Source organism: Balaenoptera borealis (genome assembly GCF_965194805.1).
Source record: "Balaenoptera borealis genome assembly, chromosome: 1".
Lineage (NCBI taxonomy): Eukaryota > Metazoa > Chordata > Mammalia > Artiodactyla > Balaenopteridae > Balaenoptera > Balaenoptera borealis.
Window position 1 is genome coordinate 72,930,079 of NC_138860.1, and position 24,276 is coordinate 72,954,354.

At 45.4% G+C, this 24,276-nt stretch overlaps 1 protein-coding gene and 1 long non-coding RNA gene across 2 annotated transcripts in view; both read right to left on the minus strand.

Moving 5' to 3' along the window:
* Positions 1-24,276, minus strand: part of LOC309636003 — a 702,830-nt gene that overhangs the window by 77,211 nt on the left and 601,343 nt on the right. The gene's annotated exons all lie outside the window — the stretch shown is intronic.
* On the minus strand, positions 2,763-23,314 carry LRRC52 (leucine rich repeat containing 52). Its single transcript, XM_082406922.1, has 2 exons — positions 22,438-23,314; positions 2,763-6,555 (listed from the first exon to the last, which is right to left on the minus strand). The coding sequence occupies exons 1-2, from the start codon at positions 23,057-23,059 to the stop codon at positions 6,230-6,232; spliced, it is 948 nt and encodes a 315-aa protein (XP_082263048.1). The 5' UTR covers positions 23,060-23,314; the 3' UTR covers positions 2,763-6,229.

Here is a 24,276-nt window from a genome sequence, read left to right on the forward strand (position 1 = left end):
TGGGTGGAGTCGTGTATGCCAGGAGGTGCCCTCAGCCCTGTTGCAGCCGTGAAATCTCAGAGACAGCAGCTGTGTAGACAAAGCAGAGGGTTCTTCCCACAGCCAGGACTTTTCCTGCTCATTCCACAAAGACCTGGCAGGAAGAAGAACTCCAACAGATGAGCTGGGGTGGGGGGGTGGGGAGGGTGATGAGACGTTGCTCGCCTGTCACCCCCCTTTGTAAATCTTGGGCACACAAAGTTAAATTACTCATATCCCTCAATAAATTGAGCCTCCTCATCATTCTCCGGTGCTAGGTGCCTCTCTTTTTTATTTAATACTCTTACTCTCATTCCCACTCACCATTCATTTATTTAGTCAACCAAAGTTTATAAAGGCCCCTTTTATGATAGGCTTTGTTCCAGGCCTTGAGAGACATCAGGGAACAAAACAGGCAAAAGTTCCTGCCCTCACAGAGCTCACCTTCTAGTGGTAAATGTGGGACAATACTCATTACCTTACAGACGATTATAAAATTTACTTATTATTACATTTCATTATTGTCTCAGGTAAAAATAGAGCAGGGCAAGGGGGACTGTGTGTGTGTGTGTGTGTGTGTGTGTGTGTGTGTGTGTGTGTGTGGGTGTGTGTGTGTGTGGAGGGGATTTTGAGAGCTTGTAATTCCAGGCAGAGGAACAGCCAGTGCAAAGACTCTGTTGCAGTCTCAGTGCCTGGCCTGTGTTAAGAGCAGGGCAGCCAGTGAGGCTGGGGCAGAGTGAGTAGTGGGGACACTGGTAGCAGATGATGTCAGTGAGGTAAGTGGAGTGATGGAGACAGGGGAGGCAGATCATGAGGGGCTTTGTAGGACAGTGTAAGAACTTTAGCTTTTACCACAGTGTTTCAGGATTTTGAGAATCACAGAGGTTTCTCATTATGTTTCTCCCTTTGTTCACTCAGCATTGTGTTTTTGAGATCCACCCATCTTGCTATATGTACATCTAGTTAGTTGCTTATAACTGTTCGATAGCACTCTATACATTTAACCTAGTCACTCTTCCAACTCTCTGCCACTACACATAACATTGCAATGGATGTCTTCATGTGTGTTCCATTATAGGCTGTGTGATCATTTCTGCGGGAGATCTACCCAGGAGTGAGTGGACTTGCTGGGTGGTAGGGTAGGCACACACTCAATCCGACTTAAGTGGTGCCAGATTGCTCTCCCGGCTGGCTGTATCCATCTCTACTTCCTTCAGCAGTGCACACCCCTGCCAACATGTGACATGATCCAGTTCTCAATTTTTTTGCCAATCTAATAAGTGTAAAGTAACATCTATTGTTTTAATTTGCATTTCTCTGAATACTAATGAGTGTGAGCACCTCTTTATACGCTAGTTAGTTTTTTGGGGTTTCTTCTTTTATAAGTTGCCCATTCATATTCTCAGCCAATATTTTTATTGGGGTTCTTGTTATTTATCTTTTTGGTTTTCAGGAGTTCCTTGTATATTCTGGATATTAACCATAGTTGTTTTCAGAAGGTTAGACTTGAGGTGGGCTTTGAGGTAATCTAGTCTAACCACCTCATTTTACATTTGGGGAAACTAAGACCCAAGCAATGAAACGACATCTTTAAGATCACACGTGTAATGGAAAAGCTGAAACTGGAAGTTACTATTTCTCCTACCATATCATGTGAAGTGGGGGTCCTTTTAGTGAGGCAGGAATGGCCGTAGGTGGTGGGCAGGAGCTGTTGGGTGTTGCTGATTCCCCAGCATATGCATTTCTTTGCAGGCAGGAGGGCCACTTACCCTGACCTGATGGCCGAGGTCAACTCTGGACCCAAGAGGCCCTGGCAGTCTATGAGGTCCTAGGTCTAGTGACGATTTCTTCCTTCCTATTCACATGGTCACTACTTCAGGACTTTATCTCCTCGTGCTTGACCAGTGTTTCTCAAATTTTAGTATGTATAAGATTCACCGAGAGAACATATTATAATGCAAATTATTGTCTCACCCTCTCCTGAGGATTTAGAAGCATTGAGGGATCCTTAGGACCCTGATACAGGTAGCCCATGGGCCAGATTTTGTGAAAATCAGTTTCATTAGCTACCTGACTGATCTTCTGTTTCCATCCTAGAGTCACTTCAATATGTCATTCAGGCTGCCAAACAGAACTACAATCATTCCCCAAACACATCTCTGTCATACCTCCATGCTTTCACCCTTACCATCCATCTGAAGTGTCCCTTCCTCCAGGAAATCCTATGACTTTTCAAGATCTAGGCTAAACATGGTCTCCTCTAGAAAGCCTTCTCTGGTTTTTCTGAGACTCAAGCTCAGGGGCACAGTGTGAATGAAGAAATCTGGCAGGGAGTAGGAACATTCCCTTTGCAGGCACATTGCCCTTTGAAATCATGTGGATACCCCTGTGTATAAAAAAGGTGGTTAAAGACACCTCTTAAAGGTAGCAACACCCTAGACAAGCCAGTCTTTTCTTTAAAAAAAAAAAAACATTTTAATCAAAAACAGAAGCACATAGTTTATTTAAAGAGTTGTAGTTCTACAAAATTTGTTATGAAAAACAGCAATTTTCCATTCTTTTCCCCCATGCTTTTGCCTCCCCAGAGGCAGACACTTGAAACTCTTTTGACTGATTTTTTTTGGTATCTCTAAAGAATATGCTTACATTGCTGCTATCTGATTTTTCAATTTTAGGCACTGTCTATTGACTTTCCACTGAAGAGAATAATGATTTAATCTTCTGTCTCCCCACCTCCCCCCACTCCTCATGTTTTATTGCTTGGCCAGTTTTTACATCCAGTACACCACGATGGTTCTCTCTGCCTGGGTGACTGGTGCTACCAGGCCCCTGGCTGTCCAAATCAGAAGTTCGGGCACCCTCCTTACCTCCTTCTACTTTCTCTGTATCCTCTGCCCATCCATTCTTTCCCTACCTCCCCTGTCCAGTCACTCACAGAATTCTGTCAACTCTACCTCCAACGTAACTGACATTCATCTGCTTCTCTCTGTTCCCAGTGCCACGGCCCCTGCTCCGTCACGCTTTGTCTCCCCTGGAAAACTGCAATATGCTAGTTTCCTTGTTTGCCGTCATACCTCCCTCCCTTCACCTAAGGTGAAGACCTTACAGCCAGAGTGAGCTTTCTAAAGCACAAATTAGACCGTGTGATTCTCATGCTAAAAACTCTCGAGTGGACCTTGGGGTCCCCAGGGGACACTTCAAATTCCTTATCACGGTAGGCTAGATGCAGTATTTTGTCTACCATCGCATTTTGCTTTCCTGGCACACAGACTGCCATGAGGTTGGGGCCATGCAAAGTGTGAGGGAAAGTGACATGTGTCATTTCCAGGCCCAGGGAGGTAAGAGCTACATGCCTATTACATCTCTTCTCTCTTCTGCAGTGGACCTGAGGCTCGTGTTCTAGAGGCTGTAGCTGCAGGATGGAGGAGGGCTGCCCTTCCCACATCGGACTTTACATGAGTGAAAAGTGTCTTTGTTGTGCTAAGCCAAGGAAACTTTGGGGTTTATCTGTTACTGCAGCGGAACCTATCATAACCCTGAGTAACACAAGGTATGCGTAAGGACTTCAGAGTCTGGCCTTGGGTCTCTCTCTTACATGATCTCTCCTGTCTTCCTTCCCGTCCACTCTATATTCTAGCTATAATGACGTGTCAGGCTCTTTCCCACTTCTGGGCATTTGCATGTGTAGTTCTTGTTGCTTAGAATGTCCCCCCTCGCCCACAGATATTCTTTGCCACTTTGCCTGGCTCATCCCAACCCAACCTTCAAATCTCAGCTTAGATGTCTCTTCCTCAGGGAAGCCTTTCAAGACTCCCTACTACTTTCTGGGTTAGGTATCCCTCCCTTGTGTCCCTTTGAACCCCGAGGCGTACCCTTCACTTACCACTCTGGCCTGAAATCACCTGTTTACTTATGTCTCCACCAAACTGGACTGTAAGATCCCCGAACATCTTGATTCTGACCATTCACTGCAGTCTCTTCAGGGCCAGTCAGAGAAGATGCTGAGTCCATTTTTTTTTTTTTTTTTTTTTTTTTGTGGAAAGATCCAGGGCCTCTTAGGGGAGAAACTATTGTGCAAAGCTGCAATTCAGATTTCTTTTGCCAAGACTATCTTGGTAGTTTAAATTCTTGAGAGCTACTATTGACTAGTGGTTTGGGGGAAACAGTCAGACAGAGCTGGTTTGACTTCTGGTCTTATTGTGTAATGTTGAGCTAGTTACTTAAGCCCTAATTTCCTTATCTAATGGAGATAATAATAATGATAATATCCACCTCACAGGGTTATTTTGACAGTTAAATGAGTCGATATATATAGAAACACTCAGAACAATGCTTGACATACAGAAATGCCCAATAAATGTTAGATATATTGTTATTTTTAAGAATATCCTAAATGCAAATGTGGTAACCTCGATTGGATCCTGGAACAGAAAAAGGACATTGGGGAATAACTGGTGAAATCCAAATAAAGTCTGAAATTTAGTTAATAGTAATATTCCAATGTTAGTTTTTTAGTTGTGACAGATGTACTGTGAGATAACTGTAATATGAGCTAACTTTAGGGGAAACTGGGTGAAGGCTAGATGGGAATTCTCTGTTCTCTCTTTGTAACTTTTCTGTAAGTCTAAAATTATTCCAGGATATGTTATTATAATTGATATTAATTTTAGTTTCACAATATCCCTCTATGATGTAAGCACTATAATGAGTGCCATTTACAGATGAAGAAACTGAGGCACAGAGAAGTTAAATAACTTGTCCATGGTCGCCCCTCACAATCAGGATAACAGAATAAGAATGATTGGTGGGCTGGGATTTAAATAGAATGCAATAATAAACATTTATTGAGCCCCTACTTTGTGTAAGGCATGTGCTGTGTCCATGGAGAATAACAGGCAGTCTCTGTCCTCAAGGTCATGACGAGTAGGAAGCCCAAGTTCACACAGGTGTAAGGACAAAACCAGGGGTAGGAATCCTATTTGTGAGCCCATGCTCTTAACCATCACACCAGACAAATTTGGGGGAATAACGTGCAATTCACGGCGGAAGTGCAGAGGTTAAGGCAGGTCTGGTTGGGGGTTTAGGGACAGCTAGCTCTATGGGCGGACCTTTGATCTAGTCTTGGACGTGAGCATGATTTGATCTGGGTAGAGAGAAAGGGGAAACCTGGAACGGGTCTTTGGGTTGAGCCACCCCTGCCTTCTGCTCTGTTTCCCTTCTTCTAAGCAGTCCTGAGAGCAGGACCATATGGGTACATACTTAGCTATTCTGTTGCTTCATCAGAGACAGGAGGTCACAGTGCATAGAGCATGGGCTTTGGGGTCAGGTAGCCTGAGGTTCAGCAATTGTTCTGCATCTTATCATCTGTGTGATCTTGAGCTGGTTACTTGGTCTCTCTGAGCATCAGAAAAATGAGGAAACAATGACCTCCTGACCTGGTTGTTGTCAGGATTAACCCCATGAGAAAATGTGTCTGATGCGTGGTAGGATGCTGGGCATTTGGTAAGGCCTCAGTAAGTGGTGGCCGGCTCTGTGTGCCTCTCTCCTTCGTTTTGTCCAAGGCTGACACGGCGAACCTTGGGTTATGTTGCTAAACATTTCTTTGAAAGGCAGCTTTGTTTAAAGGAAAGAATGTGGACTTTGGGAGGCTGTACTGCTTACCATTTGAGTAAAATAGTGTCACTGTAAACTAGGATTGTTGTGATAATTAGGAGGTAAAGTGTGAAGATAGCCCATAGACATATTCCATTCATGTTAGTCCTTGTCATTTTGCCTTGTATTTTTCTCCATTTGAATCATTTTAATCTTGACTGCCACCCCCCTCCCCCGCCGCCCTAAATTGTTGATCTTTGAGGACGGATCTCAGATCTTGTATTTGTCACATCCCTCCCTCCAGCACTTAGTTTAGGGGCATAGCATAGTAGGTGCTCATCAAACACAAGTTGGCCCGCTTTCGGGGTGGCCTTCCTCAGCATTTAGATGCCTCCAACAGCTTCTCTAGACTTTGTTCTATGCCATCCTTCTGAGATCAAGGAATTATCCCTGGGTTGGTTGAACAGGAAAGGACCAACCTGTGAAATGGCCACCAAATGTTTTATTTATTTTACTAGTAGGCTTCAATCTCTAAGACAGCTCTGAGGAGTGGGAAGGGGAGGGCAAGATGGAAAGCAGGGAGCTTGGGAAAGGTCCATCAGACAGCAGCCCCTGGCAACTAAATCAGCTGAGGAAACCCGTCCTGGCCAGAGTCCACCCTGCTTTGAAAAATCCTCCTGCTGACTTCCACCCTCTGCCCGTGCTCGTCCTCTGCCTCATCCTCGCTCGACCTGCGGCGGGCATTCTGGTAGAGCACGGCGCACACGCCCGTCAGCCAGGCGGCCACGGTGCCCGCGGAGAAGATGCAGAAGCCGATGAGCAGCAGGAAGATGTAGTCTTGGCGGTCCAGGTGCGTGACGCACATGTACCGGAGCGGGTTCCCCACCTTCGTGATGGGCCACCCTGCCAGTTCTGTGGGCTCCAGGCACGTGGCATTTTGTTCATCTAAGAGGAAACACACAGCAGGCAGAGTGCTGAAACAGCAGAACTCCCAGGGTCCTGAGGCCAGCGGGGACTTGGAGAGGCTGTCTGGACTCTCGCTACTCAAAGTGTGGTCTGCGGGCCAGCGATATTGGCATCACATGGACTCCGTTAGAAATGCAGAATCTCAGGCACCACCCCAAGGCCTCCTGAATCAGAAGCTGAATCTTAACAAGATCCCCAGGTGATCTCTGGGCACATTAAGGTTTGAGACTGCTCCTCGGCTGCTTTTTGCCCGAGGCTTAGCTGTGTTCAGATTCACCTCCTGAAAATGGGCTTTGCTTTTTAAGGCTCCTCAAGGAATGAGAGGCCACAGCAGGAGCTGGGAGGTTGGAAACTTAAGCAAGATTGCCGTGGAGTGTTGACACGCCACAGAAGTCCACCAATGCTCATCATCTCTGTCTCCCCTTCCTCTTATTGACCCCTTCCTTCCCCCTCCGCCTTGTCCTTTCTCCTTCTCCTGTTCCTGAGCCCAGCCAGGGATCACTAAGGCCACCCAATGTCATCGCACGCCACTTAGGAGGGACAAAATTCTCTGGAAATGCCTACTGTGTGCTCTCTATGCCTCACCCTCAGCCCCACCTGCCCGCAACCTGAAGAAATCAAGGGGGAGCTCAGGGAAAAGAGACAGCCAATACCGGAAGCAGTTCTGTTTCTCAGTGATGATGTTGGTATCACTGGATGATCATGTGATCTACATGAGCCTTCAGTCCTTTTTAGCCACTGCCTCAGCTGCCTGGCCCCTTCTCTGAGCACCTCTCCACACCAAGCACTGCGGACTTCCGTATATAACAGAAGGCAAAGTGGGCTCTGGAGCCAGACAGACTAGGGTTCAAACCCACTGTTACTTACTAATTTGGTAAACTTCAGCAGGATGTCTGACTCTGTCTCTGAATACCATTGCCTCATCTTACAAAGGATGATACCTATTCTCAGGGTAGTTAGGAGGATTTAACTGACGCAGGTGAGAAGGCAAGCTATTGTACACAATAGTGCACACAGTACACTGTGCACAACAGATACACAGATGACTCAGAGCTCTGTCGTCAGCCCTGCATTTTTCTAGCTCCATATACTCCGCCGTGTTGATGCTGAGGTGCCTGTGAGCGGTGTCCAGGTGAATATAAATGAGCATTAGGTAAATGAGCTCACATTCAGGGTTGAGACCAGGGCTTGAGACAACTATGATCCAAATCATAATAGCAGCTAATATTTACCAAGTTCTGTCTACATGCTAAGTGATATACAAATGCTATCTCGTTGAATTCTTACAGCAACGTTGACACACACTATCATCCTTGTTTTACACATAAGGAAACTGAGACTCAGGAAGGTTTCCTAACTTGAAGGTTTTGGATAACCTGCAGGATCCAGGCAGGGGACAGGAGACAGAGAAAACCCAGACTGAGCTATCTGAGCTTTTTTTTTGCAGAAGTGGGAGATACAGAGAGAGGCAAGTGTGGGGAGAAGCTTCACCTAGATCAGGGTAGAAACTCCAGACTATGTGAAGACACTGATAGCCTTGGTGACCAAGGACATGAGGGAAATCAGGTTTGGACTGGAGCTAGAAGCAGGAGAATTAGGGAAAGGAATACAGAAGTGAGGTGACTGGGTAGGAGGCAGCTGGCTTTGGGTGGCTGGAGAGAGCTGTCCAGGCTGAGCGCTAAGTCCTCTCCAAGCTGGACGCTATTCCCTGCACCCTGGTTCTGGGTCAGTGCACCTGTAGTGAAGTCATTTGTTACTTTCAGGAAGATGGCCTGAAGTCTGTGATGCTGTGAGGACTCCCTGATGGAGGAGGCTGTAGACATAGGAGGAGGGAGCCAGCCTGGGGGCTGCCACATCCACTGGTTGCAAAGACTACAGAGGAAAGGAGAGGAAGAAGCCCCTCTCTAGAATTGAGTGTGGGACAGTGGCCCTCACGGCAACCCTGGCCCATGGGAGAGGGAAAGGGGCCTTGGGCCTCCATCTCAGGGTGCTGTAAAGGGACAGGAACACAATTACACCTCAAGACCTGTCTCTAGTCAGCCTGGTTCCAGGACCTCTGGGGTTTTGCCCAGGAGGCCCAAGAGTGGGGCTGGGGAGGAGGAGGGGAGGCTCCTGCCATCTTCAGGAATTCTAGCAAGAGAGGGCTTAAGTCACCTGCCCAAGCTGCCAGAGACACCACATGGGAATATACGAAGAAAGATGTATTTGAGAAAGGAGAACGTGGGATTTTGAGGGTCTGGAGTGTGCCTATGGGAGTTTATCTCATTCTATTTTTAAAAGGATTAGGCTTTTAAATTGGGGCTTGGGTGGCAGAGATGAGACTAAACATTAAACGCATATTTCTCCATTTTGGAGCATTACCTTGAAAGGAGCAATTAGGCAGTGATTTTAATGCATTGTTAGGCTGCTTTTAAGTGAGGGATGTGGGTGGATATGTGGGGAGGTTTTTTCTACTGCTGCATTCACTCTCCCCCCTTCATTGCCTGTCACCACCAAGGTGTGAGCTCTCAACTCTTAGCAGGTCTGTCTCCACCCATTCCCAGTTTCCCAGCTCCGGACCATTTCACACACTCCTGCCAGATTTCCCTTCTGCAGGCTAGGCTCTTGCCAGGCACACTCTGGATCAAAACCCTCCTCTGACTCCCCTGTGGGGCTCAGAATAACATCCAGATCACCTGGCCTGGTGTTCAGAGCCCTCAGGATCTGCCCCCTCCTGCCTTTCCCACCTTACTTCTGAGTTCTGCCAGTACCCCACCCTTTGTTCCAGTCAAATTAAACTGTCTTTATTCCTTGATTACATATCCCCCTTATCTGTAGTTAGCTTCGTTACACTGCTCTTTTTGCATCAAATATCTCTTCCTCTAATTTTTGCATGATCAAGTCCTTCCTATCCTTCAAGGTCTAGTGTAAATGCATCTACCCCCAATAACCCTTCCCAAACCACGTCAGAGGGCAGTCATGTGATTGTTCCCACTCCGAACTCATCCATAGCATTTCTTAGTAGCATTCTTACTGCACCTATCACATTCTATGTTGCTTGGTGGTTATTTGCTAGAAAAGGGGTACATCTTTTCTCTCCTACTAGAGACACTTTTAGCTCTTGACGACATAATCCATGTCTGATCATTACTGCTCTTGATAATAAGAGCTATCATTCACTGAATGAATTACTCAATTTTAAGTATTTGGGGATTTTCTAGTAATGTTTTTATTATTGAGTTCTAGTTCATTCTACTGTGGTCAGAGACATACTCTTTATGATTTCAGTCCTTTGAGATTTATTGAGAATTTGCTTTATGGCTGGACATAAAGTCGATTTTAGTAGTTTTTGCATGTGCACTGAAAAAAATGTATTCTGTCTTTGTTGAGTACATTGTATGTTGATTAGGGTGTGGTTTTATACAGATCTTCTGTATCTTTATTGATTTTTATTTATATCTTTATCGACTTTTTATATTCTTTGACTTTTTATTGACTTTATTGACTTTTCAAAACTATTGTCTCAGTTACTATTAGATTGTTAGTTGTCTATTAGTTACAGGGGAAGTATGTTAGAGTCACCAGTTATGATTATGCAGTTGTCTACTTCTCTGTATAATTCTGTCAAGTTTTGCTTCACATATTTTGAAGCTATGTTATTAGATGCATATAAAGTTACGTCTTCTTGGTAGATTTACACTTTTCTCATTGATCAATATCACTTATTATCTGTAGTAATGCTTCGTACCTTAAAGTGTACTCTGTTTGATGACATTAGTATGGCTGTACCAAATTTCTTTTGGTTAGTGTTTGCATTGTGTAGCTTCTCCCATCCTTTTACTTTTAATCTTTCTATGTTTCTATACTTAAGGGATATTTAGTAAGCAGGATGTAGTTGGGTTTTGTTTTTCATCAATCTAGCAAACTTTGTATTTTAATCAGCCCATTAATGTTTAACGTTAGACTGATATATTTGGATTAACCGTTTGTTTTCCATTTGTCCTACTTTTTAAATGATCCTATCCCTTGACTATGTTCCTTCTATTTTATTATTTCATTTCCTCTTCTTTAGCTTGTTAGTCATGCATCCTTTTCCTAGTCTAGTATGATGACTTTAGAGTTTATAGATCCGTCTACTCATCCTGGAATGTCTGATATATGCTAGACACCATATAAGGTGCTTCACAAAGTTAAACTCTACTCTTGAGCACCCCACTAAGTAGTCTTAATTATTCCCAGGCTACAGCATGAATAAATTGTTCCTCAATTATTCTGTCTCTGACTTTCTTGATCTCCTTGCCTCTGAGAAAAGGCTACCAGGTACTGCTGTGTATTCTGTGTGCTGCACAATCCCAGGGCTTTCAATCACATTACAAACATGTGACTAAGCCCCATCTTATCACTTCCTCAGCTCTACTTCATGGGTGCAGGGCATTTGCCCCAGTTAAAGCGCCCAGGTCCAATTACAGGTATCATTAATGTTTAAATTCTTCCTGCAAATAGTTCCTAAGGAAACATAAACTACCCCCTTATTTAGTTCCACATGCGGCACGTTGCTCACAGGTGGAAAACCTGTCCGCCAAAATCAAATGCATGGAGGAGCAAGAGCTTCTGGGGCCCAGAACCACACCTGTTAATGCAGGAGCCCAGAAAGCCTTCCTTCAGAAAGCCAGCTAGAACCTGGTGGTTTTAAGAGGAACTGCTCCTTTTCTTGGTCTGCAGAAGTGACCACAGTTCTGGGGTCTGCTTAGCTCTCCAGAGGAGCAGGCTGTTCTGAGCTCCCTGGGCAGTCTTGCTTAGGAACTGTCTGGGCTGAGCGGAGGAGGCCAGCCTCCATGTGGTGGCCACGTAAAGTGAGAGGATAGAATTTGGAGACTTCTCTCTCAATTACACTGCAACTGCTCCTTGGAGAGCAAATACCAGTTTCTATCAGCTTGAGCACTTTGTCATGAAACTTCCACCTGGAACATAGAGAAAGGTCTAATTCCCTCATTTTTCCTCCTTAGGCCCTAGCTTGCCTGAACATCATTAGATGTTCAGTGTTTTTTCCTCCAGCTAAATTATGTATTTGTCAACTACCTATTCATTTGTCTGCCTCCGCCCACTGGATTATGAACTCCATGAAGACATGGATTTGTTTTCACTGTTGTGTCCTCAACATCTAGAATAGTGCTTAACACATACTAGAGCTCAAAGTATGTTTGTTGAGTGAATTAAATATTGTTTGTTATTAATGCCCCTTAGGGTCAATGTCATTGACATAATGCTCGGCTGGAGGAAAGGGAACCTGGGGAGATAGAAGACTATAGGTGGGTCAGCTAACGTCTTGCCACCTTGGACTGCTCTACACTAGGCCAATACCAATCCCTGCTTACCTCGTGAGGGTCTGGGGAAGGATTCAGTGAGCTAAGGGGTGTGAAGTCCTGGAGGAGGCAGGAACAGATGACTGTTCTGTTCAAATGGAGGGGTAAGCCTTGAAGTGTCCTCTGAGACTGCAGAGAAGGAAATGAGGGTAAGTGCAGTTGGGCAAGGGGCTGAGGATGCAAGGGCTGCCAGCATGATGGCAAAAGGTAGTTATTATTATTTCCCAATTACTGTTTGAAAGCAGAGACCCTATTTGTTCACCTTTGTATCCCTAGTGCCTGGTACACAATAGAGGTTTGATAAATGCCTATTGAATGCATAGAGAATGGGTGGATTATTGGTTTAATCTCATACAGCAGTTCTTAAACTCATATTTTTGGCCTTGTTGTTTAGGACTGGTTTCTGATGGAATTTGAGGGGATCACTATCATATTCTGCTGTACTATGGGTGGCCCAGAGGAGAAGACTCCCTAGAGGGAAACCTAGACTGGACCGTATAGCAGCCCAGCACCACCAAAGCCAACTGGCCAGCAAGGTCCCCTTCTTAGACCCTCACGCACGGTCCTCTGAGCATTTCTAGTCCTCCATTGGCTCCTACCTTTGCCTCCCTAGAGCTCCTTTTCCTCATCACCCAGCTGTCTTCCCTTGATGGCATGAGCCAGGCTTCAGCAAATTACAACCTGTGGGCCAAATCCATCCTGCAGCCTGTTTTTGTAAATAAAGTTTTATTGGAACACAGCCATGCCCATTCATTCATGTATATTCTATGGCTGCTTTCATGTTACAAATGACAGAGTGAATAGTGGCAACAAAGACCCACAAAGCTTAAAATGTTTATTATTTGCCCTTTCATAGAAAGTGTGTGCTGACTCCTGGTCTGAAGCATCCTTGGCTTTGGATGATTTGGGCTTGGGCAGTACAGTTCTTATCTGATACAATATTTTCCCTTGGATAAAGAGTTCATATCTTGGTAAAGGTTAAACCTGATTCATAGACTCTTGGAACATTACAGGAACAACCTTGAAATCCAGCAAGTTCAACCTGATTATTCCTGTGCTTTAAAGGTTCTTTAGTCTACAGGACTGGTTTTTTTGTATAAGTGGTTGTATATGGGCAAGATTTAGAGGTAGAAAGACCCCTTTTCCTCATAATACTTCTCATGTGCTTGTCAGTGCCCAAAATTCTGTCAGCAGGAGATAGAACCTTTCATTCCACTGATAAAAGAAGGCTTAAAGTGTAAAATCCTCTGAAAAAGAAGCCAATGACTTAAGCCCTTCCCTGGGGAACCCCTGCTACTGCCTTTCTTGAGCAGATTTTGATGGAGGAGGGAAGCCAGCTACATGACATGTCTGGAGGATGGTACCAGGCAGTTCCTGGAAGCTAATGGCAAACCCTAGTTTGCTCTCAGTTTGGCCTAGAGCTGGACCTGCTGAATAATAACTCATCTTCTCAGAAAAATCCAGAGAGTGGACAGTTATTATCCTCATGGATAATAGGCAATTTAGAAAAGTTCCGTGGTGGAAGGCAGCACCGTTCACCAGTCACCCAGGCAGAAACTTGGGAGCCCTTCCTGTTTCCTCTCTCACATCCCATAATTTAAGCCATGAGACAATCCTGTTAGTCTTACCTTCAAAATATATCCCAATTCTTACTTCTTCTTATCTTCTGGACCATTATCCTGGGCCAAGCCACAGTCTTCCCTTGGGCCAAGCCACAGTCTTCCCTTCACCTGAACTGTGACAGCCTCTTAACTTGTGTTCCCACTTTCCACAGTCTCTCTCCATCTAGCAGTGGGAGCCAGCTGTAAACCATAGATCGTGTCACTTCCCACTCAAAACCCTTTCATGACTTCCTGTCACATTTAGAATAAAGTCAAAAGCCTCTCCATGGCCTGTTGGTCCTATAAGATCTGGCCTCTGATTTTTTACCTCATTTCTTACCTTGGCTTCACTCCACTTCAGCCATACCCACCTTCCGCTACATCGAGCTCATTCCACCCCAGGGCCTTTGCACTTGTTTTTCCCTCTGTCTAGAAAGACCACACCACCCTGCACCATATTTCCATTGCTGGTCCCTTCACTTTATTAAGTTCTCTGCTCTTCTTACTTGATGCTTCAATATGTTGGCATTCCCCAAAGCTTCTGTCCTTGCCCTGTTACCCTCTCACTCTAAACTCTTTCCCTGGCTGATCTCATCCTTTGTTTGGTTTTGATGATCACCAGTGAGCTGATGATATCCAAACATATATTTTATTCTCTATTCTGAATTTCAGGTCAGAATATCCAAATGCCTCCTGGCTCACAAAGACCTCCCACTCAACACGTTCAAGATAGGACTTGGCTTCTCCCCTAACCCCTTCCTGCCCCTCCTCTCAGTGGAGCCCCCATAGTTGTCCAAACCAATACTTGATTTTTTTCCTTTCCTTTATTTTCCATGTCTCATTGATTTTTTATTCACTCAAATATTTCTTGAGCATTTTCTCTGTGTCTGAATCTTTCTGAAGATTCAGACCTGCTCCTTGCTCTTACAGACCATCCTGTCTATCAGGGAAGACAAATGTTAAATTAATACAAATCTGTTTATTGTGCTAAGAGTCACAAAGGGAGTACAGGGAACTCTGGGAGGGTCTAGTTCAGTCCCAAGTCCTGTTGCTTCTACCTTCTAAACAGTTCCTTCTGACCTGTCTGTACCTCTTCATCCACACTGTTGCCATAGGCTGCCATCCTCTCTTGTCTGAATGCCCATACGAGCCTCCTAGCCCTGTATCCATCTTGCCTGCCTGGCAAAACTTCTCAGGATACATTGCATGTTCCCTAGAAAAATCATAAACAAAGGCCCTAGATGGCTGGACCCCTGTTTCTCTTTCTAGCTGCATCCACGCTTTGTTGGATTCCTTATAGCTTGGGGAATTCTTCATCTCTAGAGATGAAGAAACTGAGGTTGGCTGCTTTGGCTGGCCTTGCACTGCCTCCTTCCAGGGGCCTGAGTGGTGTTGGGCGATCAGAGGGGCCATGCATAGAGGTCTGGCATTTCTGAGCTTGAGGGAACTTTAGATCATCCACCCTCAGGGATTCCATCGGGGCTGAGTTAGAGGTCCTTCCCAAACTGCACATCCTTGCCATCCCCATCCCTTCTCGAATTTTCTGGATGATTTAGGGATCACTGAATCAGTTGCACCCCTCTCAGCCCCCTCATTGTCCTCATGAGGCTGCTCCTCTGGCTCTCAGCAGGAGGGAGCCACAAGGCCAGGGTGTTCGTGATAAGGTGGGAGAGATGTGCTAGCGGAGCAGTTGACAGCCTTGGCAATGACTGCTGCCCAGCTGTTCCCTTTTTTGGTGTCTGGTCTTTATTGCAATTTCCCTGATGGAGGAGATGGGTTAGCATTAATAGTGGAAGGGTGTGAGGACCTGAATTCATTCTGGAAATCTAAGTTTTGGCGCAGGTGTAGATGATTTTGTACTTGGTGGATTGAAACGGGGCCATTATCATATGAGAGCAGCCTTGAATACAGGATGAAATAGCCTCAGAATGAAACTGAGATGTTCCCTGTTCAAAATGCCCTCAAAATGACTTGGACTTGAAACAGCACATGATCCAACCCATCTGCTCCCTGCAGATGTCCTTGAGTGGCTTTGTCCCCCTGCCTCGGCAGCACTCCTGCCCGGACTCCTCTTTTTGACTTGTGGGCCCCACCATCGGACTAAGCAGGACTGCCTAAGGACTATAATTTAAGGGCTGACACAGACGGACCCTCTGTCTTGAGACTACCTCCACATCTACACTAGTAGCCTGTGATTTTCTGAATTCTCACTGTTTCTGGTTGTTCCCTGTCACATTGCAAATGCCCCTTGAGGGAGACATGTCAAAACATTATCAGCTACTAACATCTTAGTGCAAATCAATTTATTCACCAGTTGGAGCAGCCACCATAGAGCTAGAACCCAGACCATTGTCCTAGGGTTTCTCAAAATGTGGCCTAAGGAGCACCTGCCCCAACATCTCACTGAGTCATCACCTCTGGACGTGGAGCCTGGGCTCCTGTGCTCATTAGAGTTTGAGAACCACTGGTGGAGCAGGCCAGGCCTTGGGGGGAAAGTCCAGGGCACTGAGTCCCTGGGAGGTGGAGGCATTGTTCAAGGCCAGGAGAGGGTGCTTAAGACAGGAGGCGGGAGAGTGCAGGAGCTAGAGGTCGCACTTCCTAATTGTGTGACCACAGCCCTCATCTCTAGGAACACCTGCACCTCGACAAGGACTCATTGTGCACTTGCTCACCTGGGACCCTGTCTGCTGACCACTGCTCTCCTCTTCCTTCATCTAAGTGCATCTTATCTTTCTATTTAGGTCCATAGGCTGCCAACTAGAAGGGATTTATAGAGTATCTAATCCTATTCCCTTGTTTCACAGACAAATGAGACTCAGAGGGAAAAATGACTTGCCCCAAATCACACAGTGGCATGGCTGGGATAAGGCTTCCGGGCTTTCATCTGCATTTTCTCTCTCTGGTATCCCTAGATTTGCCTAATCAAAGACAGGAATTATGACTTCTTTCCCTGTGATAAAGCACCCCAGCAACATAAATACAATGTTGGGCACATAATAAACATACAATAAATGTTTCAGAGTTGAATAGACTGTGATGTGCCTGATAGTAAGGAAATATCATGGCAGGGGAGAAAACATTGAACTTGGGTGTCAGAAGATCTCCACGCTGGGCTGGGCTCTATAGCCACTTACCTGGGAGGTGGCTAGATTCTAAAGTTCCAGCTTAAGCTTCCTATATCTTCCTATATTAAAGGCTTCGCCCACCAATATGGTGGCCACTAGCCATACATGCGGCTACTTAAATGAATTGAAATGAAGTAAAATTAAAAATTCAGTTCCTCAGTTCCACTAGCCTAATTTCAAGAGAGCTCAATAGCCACATGTGGCTAGTGGGTAGTGTATTGGACAGCACAGATGTAGACCATTTCTACTGCTGCAGAAGCTTTTGTTGGACAGTGCTGGACCAGACTTTGAGGGTGGAGGGGATGTAGGAAGCCAGGCTTTTTCTGTCCAGGAGCCTAGAGCTAGTGAGTTTTTGAGAGCATCTTCAGAGGCATTCAACCCTGTCCTGCTGGGGAGCTCTCTCCTGGGAAGAGCTCAATTTCTACTCTCACCTTCAAACAGCATTAATGACTAGAAAATTACAGTTCCAGCCAGGAATTAGTTCTCCTATTTTCTGACCTGAGCCCAAAAGGAAATGGAATCTGTGAACCTGTTTTAACTCTGTATTGATCAGAGCATCCAGGCAACCAGCACATTTCAACTCACCTCCATTTCTGCTATGATTTTTGTGTTTGGAAAGTGAATACATGAACTCTTTGAGGACTGGGCAGTTTTCAGTGCATCTGGTGAGTATATCATTGGAGGGTTTCCTCTGAGGAAGACTCTTGATAATAGCGCCAAATCTCTTGTCAATATGGGAGAGTTTTGATGTTCCTATCTGCTGTAGCCTTGTGAAGAAATAAGGTGAATAAAACATTCAGCCTCCTCTACAGCCCCTCTGTGGGGGGCGAACTTAGCCAAGGTGTGACATAGGGGAAGGACATATTATTGCCCTCATGTCTTTTGTTTTAACACCTCTCCATTTCTTTCCTGGATCTTGGCTTCCTTCAAGGTTCCCCCACTGCTGCAGAATTAATCTTAGCTAATTGTATTTCCCAAGAACTCACTCTTCCCTCTGATATGAAAGTTGATAAAAGCTTAGGGGCACCTATATTATGCTTCCCTGGAACTTACATATTTGTTCACAGTCCTTTTCAAGATTGGGGCACTTTTAGGGACCCAGAAGGATGAATCTCTAATGGCTAATTTTAGCCCAATGGTAGGCAGTGGATGGGGAGAGACTGGGGCAAAAATACTGCTCATTACTCTTCAGATCACAAAATTATACCATGTAGGTGACTTTCTTCTCCCAAGGCCATGTCTGCCCCATAGTTGAACTGACCTCCTTGCCCTCATCCCGTGAAAGACGTCTGCATGTTCACCCCTGTTTCTGGAAGTGGGGTTTGTGTTTAAGGTAGAACTTCAGTTCCAGACTCAGGTGACTCAGGAAGAGCCACCTTGCTGCTGCTGGCCCAGCCCTGAGTCTCATGGCCTGGACTGAGACCAAGCCTTGATTTGGGCTTCTGGTTTTATTCCCCAGTGTCTGAACTCCTGTATGCATAACTCATCCAATATTCAACTCCAGGATTCCCTCTGTCCCATTTTCTCAGGGATTAGAGTCCTGGAACCTGCTGTCTACCTTCCCATCTCCTATTTATATCCCCATATGCATCTGTACAGTCATGTCTCCTGGACAGGGTACACTGTCCTCCAATAAGGCTGAGCCTTCCTGAAGTCCACTGCTTGTCCCAGGGACCACCTGACTGATATTTGCTACTCTCTTAGTATCCTGTGTCTTTCCTACATCTGCCAACCATTTGTTTATTGAATGTTTATGGTGTGCCAGGCTTAATGTTAATGGCAGTTTATAAATGTTCTCATTTCATCCTTACACCAGCCCTAGACAGGTTGGTTCTATTACTAGACCTGTCTGAAAGATGAGGAAACTGAAGTGTGGAGAGGTTAAGTAAATTATCTGATCTCCTACAGATACTAAGTGGCAGGGCTAGGGTCATGATCCACATCTGTTACACTCCAGAACCTGAGCTCTTCACACTGGGCTCTCCTGCCTGTATGGTGGCCGTCCTTCACCACCTGCAGCTGAGGCTGTCCCAAGTACTTGTTCTACCCCAAAAGGCACATGCTTGCCTTTTTTGTCTTGCTGTGTCCAGTGAGGTTAGTTCTGCTGCACCTAATTGGACCGTGGGACACATAAGGTGCAGGTGGCCCATAGTCAGATGAGTCTCAATACACAACCCCAGGGTTCTTGGCTAGCTACCTCTATGAACACTTGTGTGGCATATAATAGGCACTCAAGAAATATTTAAATGGATGAATGCGTGAGCTGAGTGGTACCATGGAGGTCCCTTACTTCACTACCTTGCTTTTCAAGGGGTCTATATACTGGAATTCTGCTGTCATACAGACCTCAATACTGCACTGCAGGCAAAATCTCCCAATAATGAGGTTTAGTATCTCCCTGGGTCTAAAATGAACCCCATCTTTAAGTTGGATTCTCCTTTATAAATAACCAGGTTATTTAGCTTATTTCATAGAAATTCTTCCTGTATCCTGAAATTTGGGCACATGGGGAAGAGATGTGTAGATCCCATTCTAGAACATGCCAGAGAGTACCGTTTTGATAGAAAATGTGGTATAATAGGTGGGCTAAAGGTTGAGAGTTCAACTAGAGTGTTTGTAAATAGCAAAGATATTTCCACCTAACAGAGACATGAATCATCATATGAGAGTCACATGAAATAAACATCTTCCATTATGTTGAGGTCTGGCTAAAGGGCAAGAGATGCATCTAATGAATTTTATTGCGTGAGTGTTTTCAGCTTTTTGTGTATGTGTGTGTGTGTGTGTTCATGTGTTGATGTGTATCTGTGCATTTATATGTGTATGTGTGTCATGCATATGTAATATGTGGGTGAGTGTGTATGTAATTATGTATATATGTATGTATGGTATGTTTGTGTAGATACAACTTTGTGTTTGTATATGTGCATGTATGTATGTGTTTACGTGTGTGTTCATGTGTATGTTTGTGGCTGTGTGTGTGTGTGTGTGTGTGTATGTGTACGGGAAGGGAGAACCAGATTGAATAACATGCAAAGGAGAGCAAACACTGAGGTTAGGTTCATTCTTTTAGAGTTTGGGTAGATTGGGGTGAAACCTCGGTTTGCAAGGGAAGTGCAGGCATATTATATGAGTTTATGATGACTAGGGCTTGTTATCCAATGAAAATGATCTGGTGTGAGTTCCAAGTGTAGACAGATAGGAAATAAAGTTGAAATTTAGGTTCTGTGGGCATATGCTTATAACATGACTTATATTTATAACTAAAGTGACTTATTGGATCATAGTTATGTAATTTGAGGATTTAAGAGAGAGTAGCCACATGGGAAAAGACCTAAATTTGAAATCAGGAGGTTCAAACCATTTTCTTGCCTTTTAGTAGCTGTGTGGTTTTGGGTGAATCAGTCTATCTTCTCAACCATAGGATAGGGGTTAAAAATACCCATCCTAGACTCTTCCACAGTCCTAGAGCACAAAATTTAAGGGTTGGTGTGACACTCAAGTAAAGAAACTGAAACAGCTGTGTGAAAAAACTTCAGCAGCTGCAAAGCTCGGTACAAAGCTAAATTATTCTATGTCTGGCCTGGGGCTCACTGCTGTTTTTAAGAGATAATAATAGTGAACTGGAGCAATGAGACCATATTTCTGTATGAAGTGAACTGGGAGGGTTCCTCTACGCCACCAAACAGCAGAGGGAGATGAGCAGATTAGCAGCTGTGTGTTTGTGTGTGTGTGTGTGTGTGTGTGTGTGTGTGTGTGTCAGGGTGGGGAGCTCCCACTGGCCAGTGGATGAAAGCTTTGTCTACCTCAAAGGCCAGATTCTTCATTCACGAGGAGCTTATGAGCTTGACAAGATAGATAGACACCCGCCTCTGACGTTTTTGAAAATATGCAGTGAAACAGACCTGGTTTATAATCGTTTTCAATCCTGGATTGAATTGAGTCAGGGAGTCCAAAGTAGTTAGCCTGAAAGTTCTGAGAAGATACAACTTTATAAGCAAAATTCTGATTACGGGAGATTTGGTGGGAGGTGAAGTGATAGGCTTAGGCACTGGGGAAGAAGCCAAACTACTTATCTTTTTCAGCTAAGTAGGGGGTCCTCCTGGCAAATTGGTGGTTTCTGCTCAAGGAAAATGTGTATGAACGGTGGGGAGGGCGCAAGAAAAGATGATGCTGGCCCACAGGCTAGTTACGTGTACGCTGACAGGGAGAATCCCATTTGGAAATCACATTCGATGCATGAGAATGATTAACACTGACCCTCTTTTAGAGAGCTTTCTAGAAACCAGCACATCACCAGTCATTGAGAAAAGTGGAAGGCATGATCACTGGAGAGGCAAGGCAAGCCCCCCAAGAAACTGCTCCTGTGTTCTTTTATGATTAGTACTGTTAAGATGGTCTGACAAAGTTTGTTCCTTTTGATTTATTCTAACTCAAGTTGAAGTACCTGGCAGCAGGGCCAGGTGCCTCGGGCACAAAATTTAAGGAGACAGTCTCGGTGCCACCTTCGATTCTGCAACCTGGGAACCTTGCTTGCCTCACCACAGTCCAGCCCCTGCCTGGAAGACAGTTCAAGACACGTGCATTGGAAAGCCAGGAGGGCACATTTTTACTCGCTCTCACCACCCAGCTCCTTCTCCCCCAGTGCTCCTTAAAGTCTGTCATTTTGGTCAGGAATCTTTCTAGAATATTGCCACATGGGCAGGACTTCAGGGTGGAAACTTCAGCAGGACTTTTGTGAAGCTGGTGCATGAAAATATTTTCAAAAACACACACCCAGGCAAGGCAGAGAAGACATGGCTCTGATAGGGTTTAATTACATCAGTGCCTCCAGGCTTTCTGTGAGGGGTTATTTCATATTTCTCCGAAGCTCTGACTTCCCTGGGTGAAAGTGGTATTGGTGGAGTGGGGGAATTGAAGGATGGGAATGGGACAGTAAAGTCACGGAAAAGAAGAAGGGATGAGGCACCGGAGTGCCCCAGGGACCATGGCAGAGGGGTGGGGACAGTGGATAGAGTGGCAGCAACTGGCTTGGAACTCTACCAGGTAAGACTTGAGAGTCTGCCTGTGAGATTGGAATCTCCCTGCTTGACACGGTGGACACTGGTGGTCCATTCGCCACCCATTCATGCCGTGCTCTCCTTCCTTGTGAGGTTAGCATCTGAAGACGAAGAAGATATCTAAAGCCTTCTCTTCTCCTCCCTTTCTCATTCATGTCCAGGTCGCTCACGTGCCCCTCCTCTGTCTCTATTGAACTTTCCCTTCTGTATATCATACTACTGGATTTTCCGCTGGCTATGAATGACTGAATTTACTTTTAGATCCTGAAAAAAGTCAGTCACTGACTTAAACAGATTAAAATAGTTTACCAATGGAATACAGTGTCCCTGTATTACTTTGTCACTCTGCAGTTACAGTACTTTACCATTTCCACACATATCATTTCCTGTTGACATGACAACTCTGTATGTTTGTTAATATTGTCCCTACTTTATGGATCAGGAAACTGAGGCACAAGAGAAATTGTGACTTCCCCAAGGGCAGCCAAGTAGTAAGGGCTGAGTGTGGGAGCAGAACTCAGCTCTTTGGATGGCTATTCTAGAACTTTTTCTACTGGTCCTTACTGCCTCTACAGTCAACCCAAGGATGGATCCTGCAGGGCAATAAGTACGCTTTCAATCAACTTTACCCAGCTTTCTCTCCCACACTGACCATCTTTTGACTTCACTTTTTCTGGAACCAATTCCTCCTATGCCATCACATCCTCATCCCCGCACCCAATCAAGTCCTCACCTGGATGGTTCAGAGGGGACACTATTAAGTAGATGGTGAAGTCCAGGAAAGAGCAGTTGCATTTCCAGGGGTTTCCACTCAGATACAGGGTCTGGAGTGTTATGAGGTTATGGAAGGCGGCATGGTCCAAGGTCTGCAAGCCGGTATTTCTGAGGTCCAGGTACCTCAAAGAGCTGGTGTTGGCAAAGGTGTACTTGTTGAGTGATAACAGATGAGGGTTGCTGGAGATGTTCAGCTGCACCAGGTTGCTGAGCACGGAGAAACTGTATGGGGAGATCAAGGTTAAATTGTTGAAGCTGAGATCGAGGTAGATGAGTTTGAAGACCCCGACGAAGGTATAATCCATCACCTCCTGAATCAGGTTCTTCTGACAGTCCAAGTAAACAAGGTCACTGAGGAGTCCTAGATTCATCGCTGGCAAAAAACGGATGCTGTTATCATTCAGGTACAGCCTCCGGGTGTTCAGAGGTATGTCAGAGGGGTATTCAGTTAACTGGACCCCTGAGCAGATCACTTCTTGGGCTTGACACTGACAGTTATTTGGACACCTTGACCCCGATACCAGTCCCATTCCAAAGGAAAAGAGTAACCACCCAGGCCCAGGGCCTGAAGCACGGGACATAGTAAGAAGCGGCGACTACCCTCCTTCCACTTTCCAGCGGGCGCTGTCCCTCTGATCGGGAGGTTGCCGAGGGGCGTGGTGGGGCGGGGGGAGGGGCGCTGGAAAGAACTGTAACACTCTGGCTTTGGGCGAAGCGATTTTCCATTACAGGAGAACTGAACAGAAGCTGAAACGCGAGGCCCAATGCCCTGCAGCCCGGTGGCTCTGCCGATTGCTCACTCCCAGACTGCCGCTGGAAGCCTGCCGGCTTGGCGGCTTTAAAAGGTCTCACTCTTTCCCTGCGTTCGCAAGTGAAGGGGAGCCAGGCGAGAGCCACATGACAATGAGGTTGCCAGTTGACACCTTTGTGATGTCAGCAGCCTCCGGAGACTGCCCAGCTGAGGGAGGGAGAGTCCTGACTCTTCTTCTGGGTGGTGTGAGGGTGTTTTGTGTAACTCAGTAAGCCGGCTGTCCCTGGGGGAGTGGGGGCGTGCGGCGTGGGAGTGGGCGGAAGCGCACGGATTCACCGTGTGTGCGCGTGTGTATCAGCTCCCCAAGGAGGTGCAGCGGATTAGACTAGATTGGCCCCCATAATCCGCAGGCCATAGAGGGATCACGGAAATCTCCAGTCCAACTCCCTTTTTTTACTGATGTGAAAAGTGACCTGTCTGAGGTCAGTTCTCAGCGTGGGTCTCTTCCTTAGGTACTGAGTTTGGATAGGTGCCATTTTTTGGGTGTTGTCGGGAGAAGATGGGAAAGGGTGGAGGAGGGGGGAGCTCCTTTGAAATGAGGCAAGGGAAATTCCCTGATAAGGTGGTGTTCTTACTACTGTATTCCCAGTTTGCATACAACCCTGTCTGCATTTGGAATATATATGTGTACTAGTATTTAAAAGCCTTTTGAGCAAGTATAAATATTCCCCCTAAAACAAAACCCAAATGTATTTAAAAAAAATCTGAGTGCAATGATAGGAACTATTTCTTACCATTTATATTCTAGGACTTTTAAAATAAGGAGAGCCTCACTAGTGCTTCTAGTATGAGTTTATACTCATTAGCTGCTTGAGGGATAATGGGAGGGGGTCTTTTGGAGGGAAGGATGGAGAGTCTGGAAGCTTAAGTGTTAGGATGTATCACCCATTCTATGGAAGAAGGCACATTGGGCAGAAACAAAGAAAAAGCATCTCAGGAATTAAAATTTTTATTTTGGGGAAAATAGGATTTCATTCTTTGAAACAT

Bases quoted from the DNA above. Each gene is read 5' to 3' on its own strand.
- LRRC52 (XM_082406922.1), bottom strand. From the start codon at position 23,059: ATGTCCCGTGCTTCAGGCCCTGGGCCTGGGTGGTTACTCTTTTCCTTT. The intron at 6,556-22,437 runs GTGAGGACTTGA...GTTTCCTCTTAG, and splicing joins GTCCCCTCTGAACCATCCAG to ATGAACAAAATGCCACGTGC.